General features: G+C 39.7%; 1 protein-coding gene across 1 annotated transcript; it reads left to right on the plus strand.

Annotated features, from left to right (window-relative positions):
• The first annotated feature begins 1,633 nt into the window (after window positions 1–1,633).
• On the plus strand, window positions 1,634–21,548 carry ttc14 (tetratricopeptide repeat domain 14). The gene is given in 13 exon segments (XM_036140831.1): window positions 1,634–2,161; window positions 5,035–5,162; window positions 7,089–7,288; window positions 8,126–8,210; window positions 9,077–9,206; window positions 12,060–12,212; window positions 12,554–12,625; window positions 12,721–12,840; window positions 13,971–14,093; window positions 16,013–16,130; window positions 18,568–18,674; window positions 20,129–20,868; window positions 20,871–21,548. Coding segments are annotated over 13 exon segments (2,310 nt in total). The 5' UTR covers window positions 1,634–2,024; the 3' UTR covers window positions 21,068–21,548.
• The last annotated feature ends 2,990 nt before the right edge of the window (window positions 21,549–24,538 follow it).

A 24,538-nucleotide genomic window follows, 5' to 3' on the forward strand; every position in this document is an offset into this window, starting at 1 on the left:
CTTCCATGGGATTAATTTCCACGGTTATGCTGGTGACATTCAGCTATATTTATCCATAAATCCTGATCAATTAAATCAATTACTTCAACTACAGGCATGTCTTGATTACATCAAAAGCTGGATGACTTTAAATTTTCTGCATTTAAATTCTGACAAGACGGAAGTTGTAATTTAAAAAAAATAAACTTCTTAATCAATCACTTAATCTGTATGGCATTAAATTGGCCTCTGGTCATAAAGTAAAAACCATTGGTGTTATTTCTGACCATGACATATCATATAAATACCATATTAAACAGGTTTCCTTTTTTCACCTCGGGAATATCGCCAAAATTAGAAACATTCTGTCCAGGAGTGATGCTGAAAAACTGGTCCGTGCATTTGTTACTTCAAGGCTGGACTATTGTAATTCTTTACTATCAGGAAGTCCACAAAATGCTGCAGCAAGAGTTCTGATGATATTTCTTCCCTGCATTGGCTTCCTGTTAAATCAAGAATAGAATTTAAAATTCTTCTTCTAACGTATAAAGCCCGTAATAATCAAGCTCCATCATATATCAGAGCTCTGATTACCCCGTATGTTCCTAACAGAGCACTTCACTCTCAGACTGCAGGTCTGCTGGTGGTTCCTAGAGTCTCTAAAAGTAGAATGGGAGGCAGATCCTTTAGCTATCAGGCTCCTCTCCTGTGGAACCAACTCCCAGTTTTGGTCCGTGAGGCAGACACCCCGTCTACTTTTAAGAAAACTTTCCTTTTTGACAAAGCTTCTAGTCAGAGTGGCTCATGTTACCCTGAGCTACCTCTATAGTTATGCTGCTATAGCCTTAGGCTGCTGGAGGACATCAGGGCCTATTTCTCTCACTCTGCTGAGTTCTCCTACTGTTCGCCAATTTGCATTGTTTGTTGTTATTTCAGCTTTTACCTTTTTGTTCTCTGTCATTTTTATTTCTTCATAGAAGGTACACCTGGTCTGGCGTTCTGTTAGCTGTGACATCATCCAGGGGAGACAGATCATCCACTATTACCATCTAACATAGAAAGTACTCCTGGGTCAATGTGAGCTTCTGTGCTTTCTGTCTCTCTGCTCTGTCTTCTCTAAGCCCCAGTGGGTCGAGGCAGATGAGCGTTCACACTGAGCCTGGTTCTGCTGGAGGTTTTTCCCTCCCGTTAAAGGGGAGTTTCCCCTCCACTGTAGCTTCATGCTTGCTCAGTATGAGGGATTGCTGCAAAGCCATCAACAATGCAGACGACTGTCCACTGTGTCTCTACGCTCTTTCAGGAGGAGTGAATGCTGCTTGATGCAATATACTGGGTTTCCTTGGAGAAGAAACTTTTTGATCAATCTGTATAATTTGATTGAATTTGACTTAGTAAGGTGCCTTGAGATGACATGTATCATAAATTGGCGCTATATAAATAATTTTTTATTGAATTGAAGACATTATTATTAATTTTCACACAAAAAGAAGTTCAATGCCATGAGTGATTTAAAATATATATTGAATATTGGGGTATAATTTTTTTTTTTGGGTGACAAAAATCTTGCTTATTTGATTATTAGATTTAACTTCACAAAATTGCCACTATGGTTCCTAGTCACGACTTGTTTCTTTCAGCTCATAATGATGTAACACAACGTGAGCATGCGCACTGGGTCGGGACAGTATCAGCTACGGTGTCACATTTTGAGTATTTGAACAACTCTTGCTGCAAAATGTAGCGATTTTTCTGGCTTGTTTGAGTTGAAGGGGATATTTAGCCGATATACTGTCTGTGTTTGGAAACATTACGACTCGTTTCCAGGATAGCAAGCAGCACAACCTGCACATCGCGTAGCGTTAGCATTTTCCGGCTGTTAGCCTAACGGCGCAACGCGACGCTGTAGCTTAAATTTACGAACATTTGCCCGTCTTTGTTTCCGAAAGACTCCTTCACGCAGGCGTGTTTTTAGCGGGCCGTCTGCGGGGATATGTCGGCTCTGGGGAGAAATGTGACGGCGGCGGCGGTGTGAGGAAGACCCGAGGATGGACAGAGACTTGTTGAGCCAGTGTCTGGTCCATCACGGAGAGTCGCTGCTGAACAGGCTGAAATGTGAGCAGGCGGAAAACCCAGACTTCCAGGCGCTGGTGGCTGACCTGAGCAAAGCCACGCACGACGCAAGGTACGCACCGTTTCACGCAGAGTGGCCACAATTCAACACGTTTTAGTCACGCAAAGTGCCACTCCGGCGTTAGCGCTGGGCTAAAATGGCTAATTTCACAGCTGGCTGCCTTTTGATCCGCTCATGTTAACCATGTAAAAAATACTTAAATTAATCAAAGCAGGGCTGGATTAGTTGGACTCTATAATCTAAAGTAAACCCACCCTTCATTTTTCACCTGCTTGTCTGAAGTGGGCTGGAGGAGGGGTGCCCACACTGCAAAAAGGGAACTAAAAGTTACATTTCCCTAAATTATTGTATTTTTCCCTGATTTGAGCAGGTAAATAAGACTACACTGCAAAAACTGAATTAAAAAATATGTTAACTTTCTTGAAATTAGTGTATTTGTCCTTGATTTAAACAGCTAAATAAGACTATCTGCCAATGGAATGAGTATTTTTACCTTTAAAATAAGATTATTAGACATACTGCACTTGAAATAAGATGGAGATGAATTGTTCCTGTTTTAAGTGCAAAACTCTTATTCCATTGGCAAATGCACTGCAAAAACATGACTAAAAATAAGTAAAGTTTAAATGATCTGCCAATGCAATAAGAGTTTTGCACTTAAAATCTCATCTCCACCTTATTTGAAATGCAGTTTATCTAATTATCATATTTTAGGTGTAAAAATACTGATTCCATTGGCAGATCATCTTATTTACCTGCTCTAATTAAAGACAAATACACTAATTTCAAGAAAGTTTTACTTATTTTTTAATTCAGTTTTTTGCAGTGTAGTCTTATTTACCTGCTCAAATCAGGGAAAAATACACTAATTTAGGACAATTTTACTTTTAGTTCCCTTTTTGCAGTGTGGGCACCCCTCTTACCTTCAGAGATCTTCAGCTCATTGTAGGTAAGGCAGGGGTGTCGAACACCAATAAAACAGTTAAACAAATGTGCAAAAGAAATCAAAAACACAACAAATACAAGGAAAACATTATGACACAGATATTAACTCTGGGTTGGAAAGCCAATGAGAAATTGTGTTTTTAAAGGAGTTTAACAACAGAAAGAAACGGGGCCTTCCTGACCATCAGCTGCAGCTCATTCCACAGTTTAGGAGCCAGAGCTGTAAAGGCTCCGTCTCCTTTTGATTTATACAAAGTTTTAGGAACTGCTAAAAGCATCTGGTCAGACTCTCCTGATCCATAAATCCATAAAGAGCGTGGCTTTATTTGCTCAGCTCTTTCTTTGCCACTGCAGGCCGCATTAAGGTCCACATCTTTATCCGTATATCCACCTCCTGCTCTGTTTTGCCATCATTCGTAACCAAGCCGCATGGCTGACCCCAGTCCTGAAGGGAACGGAGCCTCCTTTTTCCTGAGGCAAACCCTGATCTCTACGCGCTGGGCTGGCAGAACCTCTTGGCTTATGCATTTTAACAAAAATCTGCACAAAAACAAAAGACAAAATATGCTATCCTAGAAACGGCTCTTATATACAAGGACTAAATGGCCCCAGAAAAGCATCCCAGGGACCCCTCCTCCATCAGCAGCCTCCCACTAATGCCTCATAGTCATCAGGCCATTTTCAGATCCACTAAATACATTTCGGCATGATCTAAGCAAAACCTTTCTAAGTCATAAATTGAATATTTGCTAAGAACAAGTCAAAATGCTCTAAGACTTGAGTATTTCAGATTGGAAAACGCTCCCAGTAACATGGGAGTAATCATTCAACAATTTCCCCCTGGGATTATTAAAGTATGTCTGATTCCTGATTCCTTTAAGAGACCTTACCAACAGACTAACAACACAAAAACGACATCATTTATGTGACCAGTCGGATCAAACAATAAATTTATTAGAAAAATCAGAACAGCTGCAGATCAACCGAGGAACTCATTCAACTCAAAAGAAGAAAACTCAAAAGAAATGTAAGAAAAATAGTTTTTTTTTAAAACACTCTAAATCAAAAAAGCCGCCATGATTGATTTATTTATTTATTTTTTCTTTTAAAGCCTCATGCAACAATTCAACCCGGGTGTGATTATGATGTTGACAAGGCAGGAATAATCTGTAAAAAATAAATAAATAAAAGAAAATGAACCTTGGAAGTGGTCGGTGGGTTTGGAAAGTTTAAAGCCATCTGTTTGTTTTTTGTCAATTAGAAATAACAGCAATAAATGAACCTGAAGCTAAAACCAATAAATCATTCATGAAATAATACGTCATGGTTTCTAAGCTGTAAACATTAACATGTTTGGTGTCGATGTGAAACTTCTATTGAATCTGGGAAACCCTTTTAGACCACAAGTGGATCTCAGTTAATGACATCAAATGGAAATGAAGTCCAGAAAAAAAACAATTGTAGTTTATTTTAAAGCCTTCGTTAACAAAATGAGTTAATTTTTCCAGTTAATAGATTTAAAGTGTTCAGTCTAGCCCTAATAAACGGTATGCAGCAATGAAACTACCGCACCCTGAAACCTATTATGTTGTTTTTTCCTCATTATCTTTTTAATAGCTGCCAGTATCTGAGCCAATGCAGATTCACCTGTCAGTAATGTCGCTTTATTCTGTCTCAGATCCGCCCGACATGAGATGTTCAATGAACATCTCATGTCTCATTGTTCATGTAAACCTCAGCAGTGCTGAGTCAGCACGTTAGAAAATAAGCCACTCCTTGAAAAACAAGTTTTCATTTAAATATGGCATTTCTGATTTGTTTTGTTTAAATGTACATATTTCTCCTTGAACTTTGAGTCTGCAAGCTGACAAACTGGCAGCTGAGTGATGGACTGGTTCCTTTCATATTCTGCTGTGACCCAGTTTGCCTGAAAGCTGCTGACTGGATGTTTTTTTTTTTTTTTGCTCTCCTGTGAGAAGCTGTGCAGACGAGAGCGACAGTCCGCTGGTGAAGCAGTTCATCGCCAGGAAGGCCGACATCCTCTTCTGCCCGGCGTGGAGGACCGCCAACCCGCCACCGCAGGATGATGAGGAGGAGGAAGATGGAGGTGTGTGTCTGCTGGCAAATTAACCCACAACCTTCCTTTGGATGCCAGAAACCTTTCAAACAACGAATTATTGATCCCACAGGATAAAAAAAAAAAATCACAGAAAACAGAAGATTAAATGTTTATAATTGAACTAGCGTCATCATCAGGTGTTGGATAAACTCTGCAGTTTAAATTGGAAAAAGTTTAATGGCATCCCTTATTCCATATTTAGCATAAATCAGGCTTTGGGGTTTGGAGACGGCCTTATGTTACTTTTAACATCAGGACGTGTAATCTGTTTCCTGAACTCGTCGAGCAGGTTCTCACCTCTGCTTTCTCTAGTCTGGGCACTTTCAGCTTCAGGGTACTTTTAATGCTATTTAGATTTAAACGCATTATGCAAGGATTAATAGTCTCTTTAGAGACGCCAACAACTCCGTCTGACCCGTCCTATTTTTACTAGACTTGCGTTACATATTTAAGCCGTACATTTGCTTCCAGTAAAACCAGTTCTTAGGAGACTAATGAATATTTTCCAACTTGCAAAGCTGCCATCAAATTTGTCTGCGTCCATATTTTTAAAGTAGCAACTGTTCTTTTTTTATTGAGTAATTCTCTGCAAAGTGATGAATACCAAGATAACAAACAAAACAAATGCGTGTGGGAAAAATACAAAAAAATCCATGGAGTAGTTTTTCATCAGAGTTTAATATCAATCAATTTAAGCTTCTGTAATATTGTCAAGTCAGTATTAGAGAGGGTTGTTAATCAGCGTCGGCTGCTCTGGTGTCGATGAAATTAACAACAGGCGAACTAAAGAGACGACCCAAAAACAGGAATGGTTCTGCAGGTGGAGGCCACAGACATTTTTCCCTCCTCATCTTTTAATCACTACTGGTACAACCAGGTTAAAAAAGCCGTCCAGCTGACTGAAACCCAGCAGAACATCTCTGGAACGTCGTGTTTAGATGATGAATGCATTTATGGTCAAAGGCTACGTTCACACTGCAGGCCTTAATGCTCAATTCTGATTTTTTTTGTGAAATCTGATTTTTTTTTTTTTTTTTTTTTTTCTGTGGTCGTTCACATTTCCAAATAAATGCGACTTGTATGTGATCTGAAATAAGATTAAGTGCAAAAATCTTATTTCATTGGCATTCATACAACTTAAGTGTCGCGCATGCGCAGTCGAGGACGCGATGACGTCACACGTAGCAAGCGTCCTCAGTGTTTGTGGAAGTAAACATGGATTATAATGCTGGCGCGCGTTTTGCGATCTTTAATTTCTTTTCTAACCAGAGCTTTCTCTCCATTGACTGCTCTCCTCATTGTTGTCCGCCATGGGTGTTGTTTTTTTTCCCCCACTTCTGCATAGCACACTGCAAAAACAGCACTAAAATAAGTTAAAATCTTTTTGAAATTAGTGTATTAGTACTTTATTTGAGTAGGTAAATAAGATAATCTGCCAATGGAATAAGATTTTTGAACTTAAAATAGGAAGAACTCCTCTCCATCAACTTATTTCAAGTGCAGTTTATCTAATTATCATATTTTAGGGGTAAAAATACTCATTCCATTGGCAGATAATCTTATTTACCTGTTCAAATCAAGGACAAATACACTAATTTTAAGAAAATGTTACTTATTTTTATTTTTTTTTTGTCAGTGTTTTTTGCAGTGCAGGACGCAGATTAGTGACGTACAGGTCGGATTAATGTGACCTGGCCGTACAGACACAGGTTACATTAGAAATAAATCATATGCGTATCGGATTCAGGACCACATATCCAAGTGATATGGGTCGCATTTGAAAAAATACAATCCCTGTTGTTCAGACCATCATGAAAAGATCAGATCCAGGTCGCATATGGGCAAATAAAATCGGAGTTGGGTCACATCAGGCTGCAGTGTTAGCGTAGCCTAAACGCGTGCGTGCTCTTTCAGAACCGTACGCCATCATGCCGCCGGCGGAGCTGTTCATGGAGCTGCCGTATGAGGAGAGGAGATCTATGATCTACAGGGACCTGGAGAGAGGAGACGTCGTGGTGGGACGGATCAACAACATCAGGGAGTATGGCTTCTTCCTCACGCTGCTGTGCATGGCGGGAGGCCTGAAGAGAGACATCGAGGATCTGGAATTGTCCGTAAGTCCACACGGGAGACTTCTAGCCAAACCGGATTTGTCCATTTGCAGCCAGGCAGTATGAATTAGATTTGGATCCAGCAAAGAGGTGTTATGTTGCAGTTTCTTAAGCCCTGCAATAAAAAAAAAATACTATTATGATATATCTGGGCTGCGTTGTTCCACGTAGAACGCAGACCCGTTAGATACCATAAGAAATAACTTTTCTGTCCCACAATCCAGAAGTTGGAGATAAGTTAGAATATTATTGAAAAGTTAATTTATTTCGTTAACCAAATTGTGTGACCAAATAATTACACAGACTTTCAAACCATTTCTGTTAATTATGGCCATTTTTACTGACAGCTAATGAAAACAGAAAACTTAATATGAGAATATTACACCAAGCCAACAAAAGATTATTTTATTGCAGAAATGGACTTAATGAAAAGTATATTTAATACCTGCTTAAAGCACATCAAAAAGGGAACTAAAAGTAAGTTAAATTTTCTTGAAATTGGTGTATTTTCCTTCCTTTGAGCAGATAAATAAAATTATTTGCCAATGGAATGAGTATGTTGACCCCTAAAATAAGATAATTAGATATACAGCACTTTAAATACGATGATAGAAAAGAGTTTTTCCTATTTTAAGTGCAAAAATCGTATTTCATCAACAAATCTTATTTACCTGCTCAAATCTAAGAAAAATGCACGCATTTGAAGAACATTTTACTTTTAGTTCCCTTTTTGCAGGGAGGTTATTTTCAGTTTTAATCTGACATCATTTGAGCACATATTCTAATTTTCTAAACGTTCCCTGGTTGTTTTATGCTCTTTTCTCTTGTTTCTGCCTTTAGGCTCTTTGTCACATCAGGGAAATTCCCTCCACCAGCAGCCATGATGATCCTCTCTCCTACTATCAGATCGGGGACTTGATTAAAGGTGAGCGCCTTAAATAAATCATCAGCTTAAAAGTCACAGGCAGAAAAATAAATGCTGTATTTTTCAGGCTATGAGGCGCACTTAATATCCTTAAATTTTCTCAAAAATTGATGGTGCGCTTTATATATAATTACCATACTCTTGCATATTGCCTGAAATAGTTTTTCTTTGTTTTTCTTTCCTTTTTTAACTGCATCCAGATATTGTTGAGCACATCCTGGTTGGGTTGAATTCCTGTTCGGTGTAAAACAATATCGGCCCAGTTTTACATACTGGACCCATACCAATAGTAATACCGACAGATCGTGCATCCTTCTTCAATGTTGTTATTTCAGCCGCTGATATTATGTTATTATATATGTTTAACTCAATCATCTGGTTAAATCTGCAATGAGGGTCACAGGGAGGACTGATTATCCCTCCGATTTACGAGGAGTCCTTCCTCCGGCTCACACATGTTCACAGTATGAACTGCTAGCTTCTGTAAAATGGTGTAGAGCGGCCATTTGCAAACTTAATAATTATACACGTTCATTCCTCCCTACCTGCATCAGATTATTACATAGGGTAGGCATATAGTACGTGGATGTATGAAGGCTATGTAGATGATTTGGTTTGCTGTGTTGGTGGTTTGTTGTTGGCATATCTGTGGTTTTTATTGAGCTGTACATGTTGTTTCTGCACTTTCTGTAGTTTAATGTGCAATATGTGTATTGAATGTTTGTTTATTGTATTTTATAGTGGCAGTTTTATGTAATCCTGTCTGTTTAGCACATGTCTAAGACAAATAATGTCTAATGTTTTCTGTCTTATAGAGCAAAAAAGGCTCTTTTCTTAATCTGCTTGTGTTTTTTTTTGCTCTGCAGCTGCTGTGAAAGACATTGATCGGTTCCAGGAGAAGATCACAGTGTCCCTCCATCAGGCCTCTCTTTCTCCCAACTTGGAGCACATCAAACTGGGCGTCATAGCCAGAGAGGATCTGCCCATACACTACAGGTAAAAACACTCGGGTGGCTCTGGAGCCCCGCTGGGTCGTTGGCCAGGACAGTTCACCCACCTTTTGGCTGCTGGCGGTGGTCAGAGGGCCCGGCGAGCGCTTTTGGGTCCTCAGGTATTAAAAACTCTAAAACTCTCTACAAGTATAGACGATTTACCATTTAACTATATAGGAAATGGCTTAGATAAAAATACATCAACAATCATTGAACCAGTCAGTCATGCTGCTGAACAGTGTCATGTTAATTGTGTCTATTGTCACCTTTACAAAGACTGGAAGAAATCTAAGTGCGGCACAAAAACAGTTTAAAAACTGGTAACATTTTAACGTGAAACAGATTATTTGACTGATCTGCACGTTTAGCTCTTTATCCGGACTCAAAATGCTGACGGTAGTTGTATGAGTTCCTGAACCTTGAACAATCTCTGTAGTAGAGCTGGACGATATAGAAAAAAAACCCCAACATATCGATAAAATAGAAATCATATTCTTCAATATCAATAATTATTATTTTTTTAATACTTTTTTTATTGAGCATCAGTGATACGTTATATAATTTCAATAACAAGAGACATGATACTCATATTTATATTTTAAGCCCCCCCCATCCCAAGAACATTTGACACCAATCCAGCAAGAGTAGATAATTGAAGGTAATACAAAAATAAACCAGAACAGTAAAAAAAAAAAAAATCATATATATATATATATATATATATATATATATATATATATATATATATATATATATATATAATTAGGGCTGGGCAACGATTAAAATATTTAATCGCCCTGATTAATCGCGATTAATCGCGATTAATCGCATTGTATTTACAAACTCCAAGAATGAATTCAAAAGTAGTGTAAAGAGCACTTTTATTTTAATGTTCTGCTGCCATATGAACAAAAGTGTTGTAACATTTGTACCACTTATTTTATACTGGATATTTTCAACCCATCTATTGAATTTAGTGCACTAGTTGATCTTTTCTTCATAAGAGAACAAGCACTGCAGCCAAAATATGGCCTTTTTTGACCTGCTGTATATTAGCCAGTCCCTAAGCTTGATGTATCATGAAACTGTTGACCTTTTGGGTTTTGTGGTTTTTTATTTTATTATTACAATTTAATAATAATAATAATAATATTAATAATAATAATAATAATAATAATAATAATAATAATAATAATAATAATAATAATAATAATGTTATGTTCAGTGTTTTTTCGCTAATCCACCTCTTATATATTTCAATCCTTATGTAATTTTGTCTATGTTGTGTGCACCTGCCTGTTGCTTTAATCCTATAAATTTCCCCGTCGTGGATAAAAAAAGGATTAGCTAATGTTATCTTATCTTAAATAACACTTTTTAATATATGTACTAGGTTCTTTCAAGGTCTTAATTACATGTTATGTGTGGGCTCCAGTAACATCCATCCATCCATCCATCCATCCATCCATCCATCCATCCATCCATCCACTGATCTACCTGGATGTTCCCTGGAGGACTGAAACGCCTCAGTCAGAGACGTCTGTGGGTCTGTCGGGGCAATGAGAGAAGTTTCGTCTCCTCTCTCCGTTTCTGGGGCTCGACGTTTTCATGTTTTTTCACGTGCTTAGATAAATTTGTTGTGTTTCCACTTAAATGAACCGGCTTTTTACAAAACATACAGCTTGATTTCATTTACGGTATTAAAATAAAGCCAAACGGTGCTACTTCCTCTGTTCATGTTTTTTCGCTGCTGCGTTCTCTCTCAGCTGTTTGTGTATTAAGTTTGTGTGAGAGCTGAGTGCGCGGGCCAGGCTGAGCCTGCGTGCTGATTGGCTGGCGCCGCTGAGCCATGTAGAGGGGAGGGGGGGCGGGAGAGTGCTGCCGTGACAGCGCGCTGCAGTCAGCCTGCTGACTGACACTGACTGAAAGCATGATGTGAGCAACATGCGTTAATGCGCGATAAAATAAATATCGCCGTTAATAGTCTAATGAATTAACGCGAAATTAACGCGTTAACTTGCCCAGCCCTAATATATATATATATATATATATATATATATATATATATATATATATATATATATATATATATATATATATATATATATATATATATATAATTTTAATAAAAAAAGTAAATAGAATTTAAAAAAAAAAAAGGCTGTGCACCTTTTTTAAAAAGGCTGTGCACCTCACAAAACATGGTACACATGGGTTTAATCAATATCACAGATTCAAACGCAGGATGACTGCCAGAGGATCATTAAGTGGGCACAGTTTTAAGTTTACCTAAATGTGTCAATATCGGACCCCAGACAGAGAAAAATTTGTCCTTGGATCCCCTTAGAGTATATTTTATTTTCTCTAATTGTATGAAGTGTGTCAGGTCACTAAACCACAAAGACACAAATATCAATAATTATCAACAAATTCAGAGCAGCCCTGGGCATTGTATGCCGCTGCTTAATGACTTATTTTTAGATACAGACACAAACACTGAATTCAAACTCAACCCTCTATTCAACCAACTTTTTACCAAAACTGCAAGTTTTTAAAAATAGGAAAAAAATAACGTGTGTTCTCTGAACTCTTTGAAGGGGCGGAGCTTAGTTCCTGGGTCTGCGTTGTGATTGGCTGGGAGGATATAATGACTGTAATATTAGCCTACATGACTAAAATACAAAAGGAAGAAAAACATTTATTCTATTGAACTTTTTAATGACCCTTTTTCTATCATCATATCATATATCTGTTGTTATTGAATTATCGTCCAGCCCTACTCCATAGACATTTGGGTGTGTGGGTTGTAATACGTGCAGTTTGCGTTGGGGTTCAGTATTTTCTGCTTGTCGTTCAGGCGCAGCGTCAGCGCCGCCGCCTCCAGCGACTCGTACGACCGAATCCTGACGAGGTGCCACGGCTACGAAAACCCGTCCGTGGTGGAGTACCTGCTGCAGAAGGTGGGAATCAGCGACACCAATCCCCCGTCGATGATGCGAGGGTTGCAGTGGTGAGTTTGGGGTCTTAAAAAAAAAAAAGCAGCTTTAAGTTTCTGTCATGTTTAACGTTGGTAGCGGAGGGTGAGACTCTGCAGTCGCTGAAGGAATCCGCCTGAAATTATTTGTACTTCCTTGAGCTGCGGTTTCCTGATAATGGCATAGCGACACATGCCAATTAGATATAAAAAAACAACAACAATTATGTAATATTAAAAAAAAATAACAACCTCGAGTGCAGTTAAACTGCATATTTCTCATTACTGTGACGTTGTTTGATTTGTGCTTTGCTTCCTACTAGTTCAACCTTTTAGGAAGCTTTCTGACCGTTTTGTTTGACCTTTTCTCTTCACAGTAAACTTTTCCAGGAGGAGGATTTTGCTTCTGCGATCAGAAAGAAGCAGTCTGCAACCTGGGCCTTGAAGTGGTAACACCAACCTGCTAAATCTTTATACAACCATCAATGCTGCAGAAGTATTTTCCCCGGCCGCCTGTCTGACTCTTCTTTGCTCTGGGCGCCAGCGTCCGCGCAGGTGTGGACCACTTCAAGCACGGCCGCCATGTGGAGGCCATGAACGAATACAACAAGGCGCTGGAGATCGATGCTAATAACGTGGAAGCGCTGGTGGCGCGAGGAGCTCTGTGAGTTTTCACTGTGTTTGCGTTTTCCTTGTGTGTCAAAGATCCGATCGCTGTTAAGATCCGGAGATTGTGTCTGATTGTGCGACCCAAATTCCTCGTCTGTTTACACAAATAAAAGCCGGTTGTGGTGCTGAGGTTGTTCAGCGGTTATTCAGTTAAAATATGAGGAAGAACATTTTTAACTCCACTGCTCATCAGATTAGAATCTAAAGAAATTAGATTCTACACTAGAGCTGGGTCATTTAGCCAAAAATCAGAATTGTGGTTTATTTCAACAATTTAATTTGGACTTTTCTCTGCATTAACCACAAGCAACAAAAAATAGCCTGTAGATAAAGATGTTTGTAAACAAGGACAGTTTAAAACAAGAAATGTAACTGTTTTCATTAATCAGAATATTATTATTGTTATTATTCAAGAGATCAGCATTTAATTGACTTGGACATGAATCCTTGTTGAACATAAAGTTAAACCAACAAACAAGTCTATGTATTAAACAGTCTGATGACTACTTAATGCTATAGTGAGATTCCTGAAAGTTTCTGGCAAAAATATGATTATATAAACTCTAAAACAAATAATAAACTAGATTATCTCACTGCTGCATCTCTCTTCCATGTGGAGCAAACCCACTTTAAACATAATTACTAACACCTAAAGGTCTGATCCATTAATTGTTACGTAGCCAAAAACTGCAGACTTCTGTGATTTTAGAAATTTAGTTTTTCTTTTATTACAAATGCACTTAATTGTGCAGCCCTACTCCATATAACTCTGTATTATGTTTCATTATACAGATTTGCATAGAAATCAGGACTTCCATCCTACCAAACTACTTTTTAGTCATCATGAACGTAATTTTAAAAGGCACAGAAAGACACGATTTATCGTCTCCTTATTGTTTTTGATCCTGTACTCCCAGTGTTACGTTATAGCTGCTTAAATGAAGGTCATAATAATGATCAGGTTAATAAGATGCATGGTCTTTACACACTTCCTGTGCAAATGTCTTCCTGCTCTTCCTACTGCAAACGCAGGGTTTGAGTAACAAAATCTCCACAGTTCATACGGTTCCTCTCACATAATTGGTTGTTTTCTTCCGTCTTTCTCTGTTTTCTTTTTACTCCCAGATATGCTAACAAAGGCGGCATCGTGAAGGCCATCTCCGACTTTGAACTGGCTCTGGAAAACTGTCCGGACCACCGTAACGCCAAGAAGTACCTCTGCCAGACTCTGGTGGAGCGAGGAAAACAGTAAGCAGCGCCTCCGGCACATCATTCTGAGCGCGCCTTAACTTCTGCTGTTTTTAACCACTGGTTGTTGTCAGTCTTCAGTGAATATTATAAATGTGAAGATCAGAAATATATTTCCTTAAAAGTGGGATGTTTGAGACCATTTTCACAAAAAATGCATTATTTAAAACCAAAACAAATGTTAATTTTTTCCTGCTCTTCAAAATATGATAATTTTAAATTTATTTTTTTTGTAGGAAATTAATGTGTAAATCATTGATTTGCTCATTTGTCGTATTAAACGGTCATCCAGTTTGCAAATTATTTAGAATAACTTAATTTAACAACAATAAACTCTTCTTGGTCTAGCAATATAAGAACAGTGTTTGAGTCAGTTTGACAACTCTTGCAGTAATCAGCCAATTTTAACAATTGAATTCAAAGCAGATTTTAATGCCCCAAAATCTGCATTTGAGCAATTGAATATCATTGGATAGATGTTACAATGAAATTAAAGAGAATGTCAAAAGTGTGTTTAGATGAACACTTTAAGTGGACTAAACGTTTTCAATAGTTGGATTTTAACTTTGCTGTAATAATTTTGCCCTAATTAATTACCATTATTCTATATCTTGTTTTGCCTCATTTAAAATAATAAAACATTAAATGTCCAGACCTAAAACTTGAATAAAAGTCAGATTGGCCTTGAAAAAAACAAAACAAAAAAAACATCAGCTTTCTGTTTTATTTCAGAAAGGGCAGCGCTTCTAGACTTTGATTTTAGCTGAATCTGTCGTCTTCAGGGGGAATTTTCAATTATTGTTAATAATCCTTCTGCAAACCCCTGCGCTGCGTGAAAGCAGCACTATTAGGCGTAAATATGTTGAGTAAATAATCTAGTACTGACACGCTGGAGGAGACGGTTGTATTGTTTGTCTCCGCTGCTCTTCACTGCAAAAAAAAGAAACTGAAATATGTCAAATGGTCTTGAAATTAGTGTATTTGCCCTTAATTTGAGCAGCAAAATAAGATTATCTGTCGATGAAATGAGTATTTTGACCCCTAAAATAAGATAATTAAATAAAGTGCACTTGAAATAAAATTATGGAGATGAGTTGTTACTATTTTAAGTGCAAAAATCTTATTCCATTGCCAGATCATGTATGCGTGTCTGCTTAAGTCTAGGACAAATAGACTGATTTCAAGAAAATTCTAGTTTCCTTTTTTCAGTTTTTAGTTTTGTTATTGCAGTTTGGGATCATTTCCATTATGTGCCTGGTAATTTCACTGCCTTACGGAACCTAAATATTATGGGAATTATCTCTAAAAAAAGCTCATTGTCATGTTTTCTTCTCCTTTACTCAGGTTACAGACGCCTTTGTCGCACTAAAGCTATAGGAAACACCCGTTTTATTATTCTCTGCTGTTTGTACTCATGAGGGATTGTCTAATTATCTAATGAATGTCGGCCGAGTATCGACTGCATTCCTTCATCAACAAACCTTGCAGATCCCATCACAGTATTTTTACCCCTAAAATGAGATAATTAGCTATACTGCATTTGAAATAAGATGATGGAGATGAGTTGTTCCTATTTTAAGTGCAAAAAAAATCTTATTCCATTGGCATCATCATTTAAACTTGCGTGCGCAAATCAAGGACAAATACACTCATTATAAGCAAATTTTATTTCCTTTTCGTTCCAATTTTTGCAGTGCATCAGGTAAATTATGCAAGAATAACATCAGGTGTGTTTCTAGGACTATAATCAGGTGCATCCGTAAATAAAACGTGTCCTGAAACGACGTCCGATGAGGTGTAAGGTTTTGGAGAAAGTGAAACCTGACATCTGAGACCGAATCGGGTGAAACACAATGACTGTTTTTTTCGTTGTTTTTTTTTTTACACGTTTTTGTTGTGTGCGTGTTTTTGTGCGATAGGCTGGAAGAGCAGGAGAAACTGGTCACAGCAGAGGGATTGTACAGGAGAGCTCTGTCTCTGGATGATTCAAATCCTGAGGCCAAAGAAGCCCTGCACAACATCAACGACACCATACAGGTGAGCGGGCCAGAACGCCCACGTCTTACCTGGGGAGGGCTGTCTGCGCTCATATTAAATATTAAATTAACAACAATAGCTTCAGGGAAGATTAGTCAGGCTTACCGTTGTGGGATGGTTTGATAATAGGACAAAAAATCTAAATAAATGTTACATTTCTGTAAAACCAGTACCTTCACCAGCAGCGACAAATTCTCACTTTTCTTATGAAAGATGAAAGAATAAAGGCCTTTGGGTGATCATAATTACCCAAAGGTTTCACAAGTTCAGTTTTTCTATTAAACATCACAAACATTTCTAAAATCTGTTTTTTTTATTTTGACTTGGATAGAAATAAGCCAAATGACTTAGATCCTCACTTTAAATTCTACTAATAGTTAGGCTTCTGATTTTTCAAAATAAGCTGCTTCATACACGACATCCCGCCGCCACCATTGTTGGCTTCTTCCAACATTTTTTCATATTTTCCAAACATTTTTAAAGTAGTTTTTCATGAGCTGGAAATAAGATGGTTAAAATGGAAATAAGATGGTTAAAATGGTGAACTAAAATAAACGCTGACGGCCAGCGTTGGGATGTAAACTCCTTCCATACGTTGTAACCTTGTGCACTGGTGCTTTAAAATCAGCATTTTTAGTAGAATCTGCTTCGAGTGGCAGGAAAATTATCAGCACTTTGAATTTGATTGGATATTCACAATAAACGTGTCATGGGAGGAGTGAGTAACTCATGTTTTAGCTGCAGATGCACCAATCATGCTTTTGCTGACCAATTTCTGTTTTTTTGTTTTTTTTTGTTTTGTTTTTTGAGTTTGTCTGACCCGCTGATGCACATTTCAGTCATTGCAGTAAGTTGCAGAAAGTTTCATCTGTATCAACTAGTTTGTAAACCTTGTATCAACTGTAAAATAAACGTACCAACCAATCTGCAGACACTTGTAAATAACTTAATTTCTTGGCAAGCTGACAAAAATAAACTGTTAAAAATCCAAAAAGGTATCCTGATACTGTTTGGACCAATTTGAATTCACTTTGAACTGAATGTGGCTCTAAAACTTTGTATGGGTAAAATGCTAGATGAAACCCTTAAAGGTGAAAATAAAAAAATATTCATTTTATTTGGAAATCAAGGTCCTAGAGGAAGCAACTATGCTTTAAAAATCTGCATTTAGTTCAGGTTTCCTGGCTCACGTAGAAGCCTAACAAATCCAAGAGTTCTAGTTGTTTGTTTATTTTTTGATAGAAATAATTTTATTTTAGTCCAGATAAAAAATAATAAAAACCTTAATGCTAGGGTCCCATACCACACTATAACAATCAGAAGGCCACGCTTTGCAGCACAATTTCTGGAAACTACAGATGATAAGACCTAAGAAAACTATTCTAGCAGTTAAAGGGATTTTATTTGTTTGCATTCACACGCATTTACGTTTCTGTGATGCTCAAATTGAGTCAAAGTTTGTACAAATTGCAAAACTATGCTTACTGAATTTTTGAATCCGGGTTATAGTCTAGACACACTGCTTTTTTTGTTTTATTTTTTATATGCACTTCATTTAAAACCCCACAATGATGCAAAACCATCGCTGTCACATGACCAACCCCTCTTAAAAAACAAGAACATAGAGGAACATGGAAATAAACATCTGTTAATATTGGACCCAAACCAATATTAATACAGATGTATCATGCACCCCTTTATTTATATATATATATATATATATATATATATATATATATATATATATATATATATATATATATATATATATATATATATATATATATAAAATCTGTGGTCTGCCGACTTGTTTCTTTTTTTTTTTTTACCTAACTTTAAACCAGACTTTCATGTGGAAAATGAAAGCATTTTATTGTTTTGGTCCCAATGGTTTGTAATACTGATGAGGTGTTTGGTCTGTTTGTGTTTCTGCTCCCCCCACCCCACCCCCCCACTCCACCTCTGACCCTCCCGCTGCACCGACTCTCTGCCACCTGCCTTGTGGGGGGTTCGAAACACACAACCTGCACTGTGCAAACGTCTCTTCCTCCTTCTGGAAACCGGTGCGTGCCGTGGAAAAAACATGCTTCCCTAACATGGTAACGTTGCAACGTGCTCCGATCGCTCCGGCAAACAAATGCTGTGTGAATTTACCCGCACATCTGTCTGTGCCTCTGCCGCTCACCGCTGCACCCAACGCCCACGTATATGGTAAATATCTGACTCTCATTCATTCTGCAACATATTTCTCTTTTTTTTAACCTCCTTTGCTCTTAAAAAAAAACTCATCCTCACCGTCCCCATGCGACTGGACGGATGGTATTTTGGGTCTTTCTGATGTACTTTCTGTCTCGTGGCGTGAATGTTTTCGAACGTGCTTCCGCGGCCTTTTGCCTGCGTGCCTCTGTGCTGCCTTGTCTGTCCGCCGCCTGTAAAGAAATCGATTCGCCTGCGAGAGGAAGCTCTGGCCAAGGAGCCCGCCAAAGCTACAAGCAGCCAGATCAGCGCTGAGAAATTACGCAAGATCCTAAAGGAGGAGAAAAGGTATGGCTCACATAACCCACCTTTCTAAACGCATCAGCCGCTTTAACTTAAAGGAGAAGTCCGGTCAAAATCAGAATTCAAACCACTGAAAGTACTTTAAATACAAAACTACTACATACTGTGCAAAAAATTATACGTTTTTTTAATTATGAATAATTTTCATTTAATCATGTTTATGTGGAGGAATCCATTTTGGTCAAGAATAGTACTGTCACCTCCTATTTTTTGACGTCACTCGGCGGACCCGCAGTTGAGCAAGTTTCAACGCTCTGTTTGTCACGGCGCACTATTTTCCAACATGGTGACTGGTGCTCTGTACGAAGCAGAGAGTGATGAAGTACTTAGTGACAGTGATGAGAGTTCTGTGGAGCTATCATCATCTGATAGCGATATGGATTTTTTAGAAGAGTTTCTTGACAGAAACCGGACTTTTGACGGAATCCAGCCTACCTATTTCCAGTGCAAACTCAGTCGGGTCCTACAGTATATATGTATACACGTGTGTGTGTGTGTGTGTATGTGTGTGTGTGTGTGTGTGTGTGTGTGTGTGTGCGCGCGCTCCGCCGCAGCAAGGCTTTTGCCGGCGCTGCAGCGGAGCGCACACAACCACACACACAGCGGAGGAGAGATCGCTGAAGTGACTTGAGTTATATTTGCCCTCTAGTAGGGCAGGTGGTCATTATTGTATAAATATTAAAATATAAGAGCGTTCCAGCACATGCTGGGGCGGAGGGATACCACATCACATGTGGTATCCCTCCGCCCCTCTGCTCGGTGACCATCCCCGCAAATTCTAAATAAAAAATTCTAAAATAAAAAATAACTTACCGAAAATCCTCGCTCTCATGTCATGTTCAAAACATTCTTCTTCAAAATGGTCGCTGCATATGACGTGTTTTCTCTCTGGCCAGAAGTTAGATGGCAAATCCGCTCTGTTCAAGTTGGCAATCCAGCAACGAGCCCGGTGGCTCATGAATCAGAAAGTTGAAATAAGCAATGTTTTTTCTACTTTTACCAGTTGTGTTGGAACATCCGATGGCCATGCACGTGGGCATTGTTGCTTCAGCAAAAGCTCTTGGGAATGTCAGTGGTGAAGTCCTCTGGAAATCCGAAAAAATTATTGATGATCGCAGCTGTGTAGAACGGCTCCTATTGACTTTGCATGGAAAGCGGAGAGAAATGCTGTCGCCGCTTCCGCTTTTCCACGCCCCAGGATGTGATGTCAAACGCCCCTTACTGCCCAAATATGGGCAGTAATGTCAGCCCCCATACACAGTGATTCAGACGACAATTTATGTTTTTATTTTCTTATTGATTAAAGATAAGTTCATTAAATAACCACAAACGTATTAGTTTTAGTTATAGCTAATGATACCCTGATTTTTCCTTGTTGACCGGACTTCCCCTTTAAAAGATGTTTTACTGGACGTCTCGCTTTTTTTTGTTGTTTTCAGGGCGAAAAAGAAGCGTAAGCGATCATCTTCCTCGTCCTCCTCCTCCTCCAGTACCCGTTCTTCCTCCTCGTCATCCTCCTCCTCCTCCTCCTCGCGCAGGAGGTCTAGGAAGAAAAAGAAGAAGCGGAAGAAGTCCGGGCGAGAGAGCAAGCACCACCGCAGGAAGAGTGAGGAGGGTAAGAGCGGGAGAGGCAGGACGGAGAAAGAGGAGGACGGATGTCCGCCGCCCGCCAACACCTCCGCCACCTTCCTTAACCAGAGGGGCGGGCCTGTGTTCGGCGGCGGCGGCGGCGGGGGGGAGGAGGAGGACGGCGTGGCCGGGTGGGGAGGGAGCGACGGGAAGATCGGTCAGCCGTATTCTCTGGCAGCAGCTTCAGGGGGCGAAGAGTCGGACTCCTCCCGCAGGGAGAGGAAGAGGAGGGACAGAGCAGACAGTGGGTCGAGTAACAGGAGAGCCAGCAGGAGCCCAGAGAGAGAGAAGGCAGGCGGGAGGACAGGGAGCAGGGACAGGAGCAGGGCAGGCGGGAGAGGCGGCGTGGAGGAGAACCCGGCGCGCAGGCTGTCCTGCTCTTCCGCCGAGGCCGAGTATTCTCGCCGACCCAGCTTTGGGTTGGAAGGTCCAGGAAGGAACCGGGCGAGGAAGGACTCGTCCGCGAGGAGCTCCTGCGATGGTAGGTACGAGAGCAAGGAGGAGACGGACGGGGAGAGGGGGAGCGGAGAGGGGGAGCGGAGAGGGGGAGACGAGACCAGGTTCCCGGAGAGGACGGGAGGCCCAAGAAAAACCTGCCGTCTAACCTGTTGGACATCTTTAACCAGATCGCTCGCTTCGAGAAAGAAAAAGGGCGTGCGGCCGAAAAAATGAGTCCGAGGAGCCGAACCGAAGGCAGGATGTTTGTTTCCGATGCGTCTTTTGTTCATGGAGTCCGGCTCGCTTGTTGAATCACTTCTTATTAGTTGCTTTCAGTGTTTAAAAAATAAAACCAAACGGGTAGTTTACTCTGAGATGCCTGACCCGTTCTGATCCGGCTCGCAGTATTTTGTCGGCCGTGGTTTTTCAAAATGTGACGAAGACGTGGTTCGACTTTTCCTCTCTGTAGACGTCGTCTTCTGTTGTCCCACATCTCGGTGATTTCTCCATTCATAGAATAAACGATGAACATTTTGACCAACTGCTACATTTTTAGGCTGTAAATAATGTTTTTTTTTTTTTTGTTTTTTTTTAATGAAACAAGCTGCCTTTGTTCTGCTGTGTGCCATGCTGCGACTTCTTTCAGAGGCCTCCTCCCAAAAAAACAGACGGTTCATGCTACTGTTCTTCTTTTTGTTGCCTTAAATGCAGATGTTCCAGCTGTTATCAACAACAATCTCACCTGTCATGAAATGAACCAAATTGAACCAATAAAGCATTTAACCCTTCGAACCTTCATGCAGTTGGCTCCCTCTGTGTCCTGACCTGTATTTGCTAAACTTTACCACCAGGGGCACTGCAAAAAGGGAACAAAAGGGAGTAAAATTTTCTTGAAATTATTGTATTTTTGCTTAATTTGAGCAGATGCATAACACTACCTGCCAATGGAATAAGGTTTTTGCACTTAATATAGGAACAATTCATCTCCATCATCTTATTTCAAGTGCAGGATATCCAATCTATCTTATTTTAGGGGTAAAATATTCATTCCATTGGCAAATAGTCTTATTTATTTGCTCAAATCAAGGAAAACTACACTCATTTCAAGAAATTTTTACTTATTTTTAGTTCCCTTTTTGCAGTGGGAAGATGTGTGCTGTGAAATTGCACATCACATTTTCCATTAACCCGTATTTTAATCTCTCGTCCTGAGCACTAGTCGGAGTTTTTGTGTTAAAATCGACAACTTGATGTCTTCCACAGCTCCAATTTCATATGGGGTCCCTCAGGGGTCGGTTCTCGGCCCTCTCTTATTTGCTCTCTACCTACTACTCCCCGCTTGGCTCTGTTTTTAGGAAATATGCCGTTTCATTTCACTGTTATGCTGACGATCGCCAGATCTATTTCCCCTTGGCACGAAACAACTCTGTCCAGCAACTCACACGCTGCCTGGAGGACATTAAAGAGTTAAACACAGGCAAAAAAGTCATGGCTTCAGCTGAAATCTCATTAATATGAAGGGTAAAACCTCCATGTTGGTGTTTATTAATTAAGGTTCAGTCCCAACTGATTTGTTAAAGTTGTCTCAGCAAAACATACTTGGTGGAAAGAACATCGTTACACCATAAACCGGCTACGACCCGGTGCTCCCTGCAAGATTTCAGACGGAGGAGGGAAATAATTATCAGAAGAGTCGTCCAAGTACTTCATTAGCAGGTAGCATTGTTAAAATAAAATAAAACGATAAGCAATTTATTCAGTCGCCATGGCCTGATTGGACACTTATTGTTATAACACTTCCTTACTGAACACAAAGCATGTTGAAGTGTGTTCAAAGTCTGCAGAACCTGTGAAATACTGGGAGAACACAGTTTGGTCAGGCGAGAGACCAGAATTGAACTATTTGGATGCCACGGTGTGCATCATGTTTGGAGGTCAAAGGGCGCCGTCTATCGCCACAGAAACACCGGAGGGACCGTCACGGCGAGGCGCTGCTTCAGAGTTTAAACTGCAGGAAGACTTGGTGTCACTGAAAGGATGAATGGACGAAAGTACCGAGACATTCTTGATAAATATCTGCTGCCATCTACCAGGGTGATGAAGATTAAACGACGATGGACTTTTCTACAAGACGGAGATCTCAAACGCGCAGACATGCACTGCAAAATGGAAACTAAAAGTAAATGAGTGTATTTGTTCCTTGATTTGAGCAGATAAATAAGATGATCTGCTGATGAAATAAGATTTGTGCACCTAAAATAGGAATAAGTCATCACCATCATCTTGTTTCAAGTGCATTATGTCTAATTTTAGGGGTAAAAATGCTCATTCCATTGGCAGATCATCTTATTTAGCTGCTCAAGTTAAGGACAAATGCACTAATTTAAAGAAAGTTTTACTTTACGTTTCCTTTTTGCAGCGTAGGCTCTCCTCACTGCAAAAAAATGAACTAAAAGTAAGCAAAATTCCCTTAAAATTGGTTTACTTTTCCTTTATTTGAGCAGCTAAATAAAACTATTTGCCAATGGAATGAGAATTTCTACCTATAAAATAAGATAATTAGACATCCTGCACTTGAAATAAGATGATGAAGATGAATTGTTCCTATTTTAAGTACAAAAATCTTATTCAATTGGCAAATAGTGTGGTTTACCAGCTCAAATCAATGAAAATACACTAATTTCAAGACGATTTTACCTACTTTTAGTTCCTTTTTTGCAGTGCTAATTGGCCTCAGAGAAGCAGAAAATCTCTGGAACCAACTAAAGCCCAGAGTTTGTAGAAGGAGCTCACAGAACCTTCAGGACATAATCAATCCCCTGGTTTTGGCACCACTGAAGTTCTTCCATTAACATTGGACCCACCCTGGTGTGTAAACCGCAGCAATGGGGGGATAGATGATAGTTTCCACAGCGCCGCACTCTGTCCTCACTCACCAGGACAATAACGTCACATATGCATGATTACGGTTTGCAGACCCCAGGTCAGCATTCACCACCGTCATCCCCTCCAGGTTAATCACATGGACACCAGCACCTCCCTCTGCAGCTGGACCACAGCATGTGAGATCGGGCCGCTCCACCACTGTCACACCAAACACCGGCGTGCCAGGGTGCTGAGTTTAAAATTAGATTTTTATTTATTGCAGAGGCCTTACCAAAAAATATAGAATTGAAAGAAAATGCACAAATCTTTGTGGTATTTTAAGAGCTTATTTTGTGGACATCTATTCATTTCTGAGCAATGCAAGCATAACAAGTTGATATGAGGTGTTTCATTAGTCCGGGTAGCAGACAGGTTGCAGGCTGTAAATCTGATACGGTATTACCCAATAAGAGTGATAGGTGGCGCTGCAGTCAAGGCCTTTACACACCTCTCCATGTCCGTGGATCATGCTCATATTCCTTCTACTTTGGGCTCAGTTAGTTTCATGAGGCTGTGCACCACCATTAAATGTAAAGCTTTATCTGGTGTCAGTGACCGGCTCTACAGCCACGTTCTGGTGCTAAACACAGACAAGATCATTTCTTGCTGCTACCTGCATGCAAAAACCAACTACATGCACGGTTGCTTCTTTCTGCCCAGCAGCCAAATCTGCATTAAAAAAAATTCTCGTTCCTTTTATTTAAGAAACATCTCCAAAATTCATGGCATGGTCACCCGAGTAGATCCAGAGAACATTATTCATGCATTCCAGACAACCGGAACGCCTCCTTTTTAATCGATCTGGACCAGGGGTCTGCAACCTGTGGCTCTTTACACCTTCAGCTTTGGCTCTTAAA

The sequence above is a fragment of the Fundulus heteroclitus genome, chromosome 9 (assembly GCF_011125445.2).
Source record: "Fundulus heteroclitus isolate FHET01 chromosome 9, MU-UCD_Fhet_4.1, whole genome shotgun sequence".
Classification (NCBI taxonomy): Eukaryota; Metazoa; Chordata; class Actinopteri; order Cyprinodontiformes; family Fundulidae; genus Fundulus; species Fundulus heteroclitus.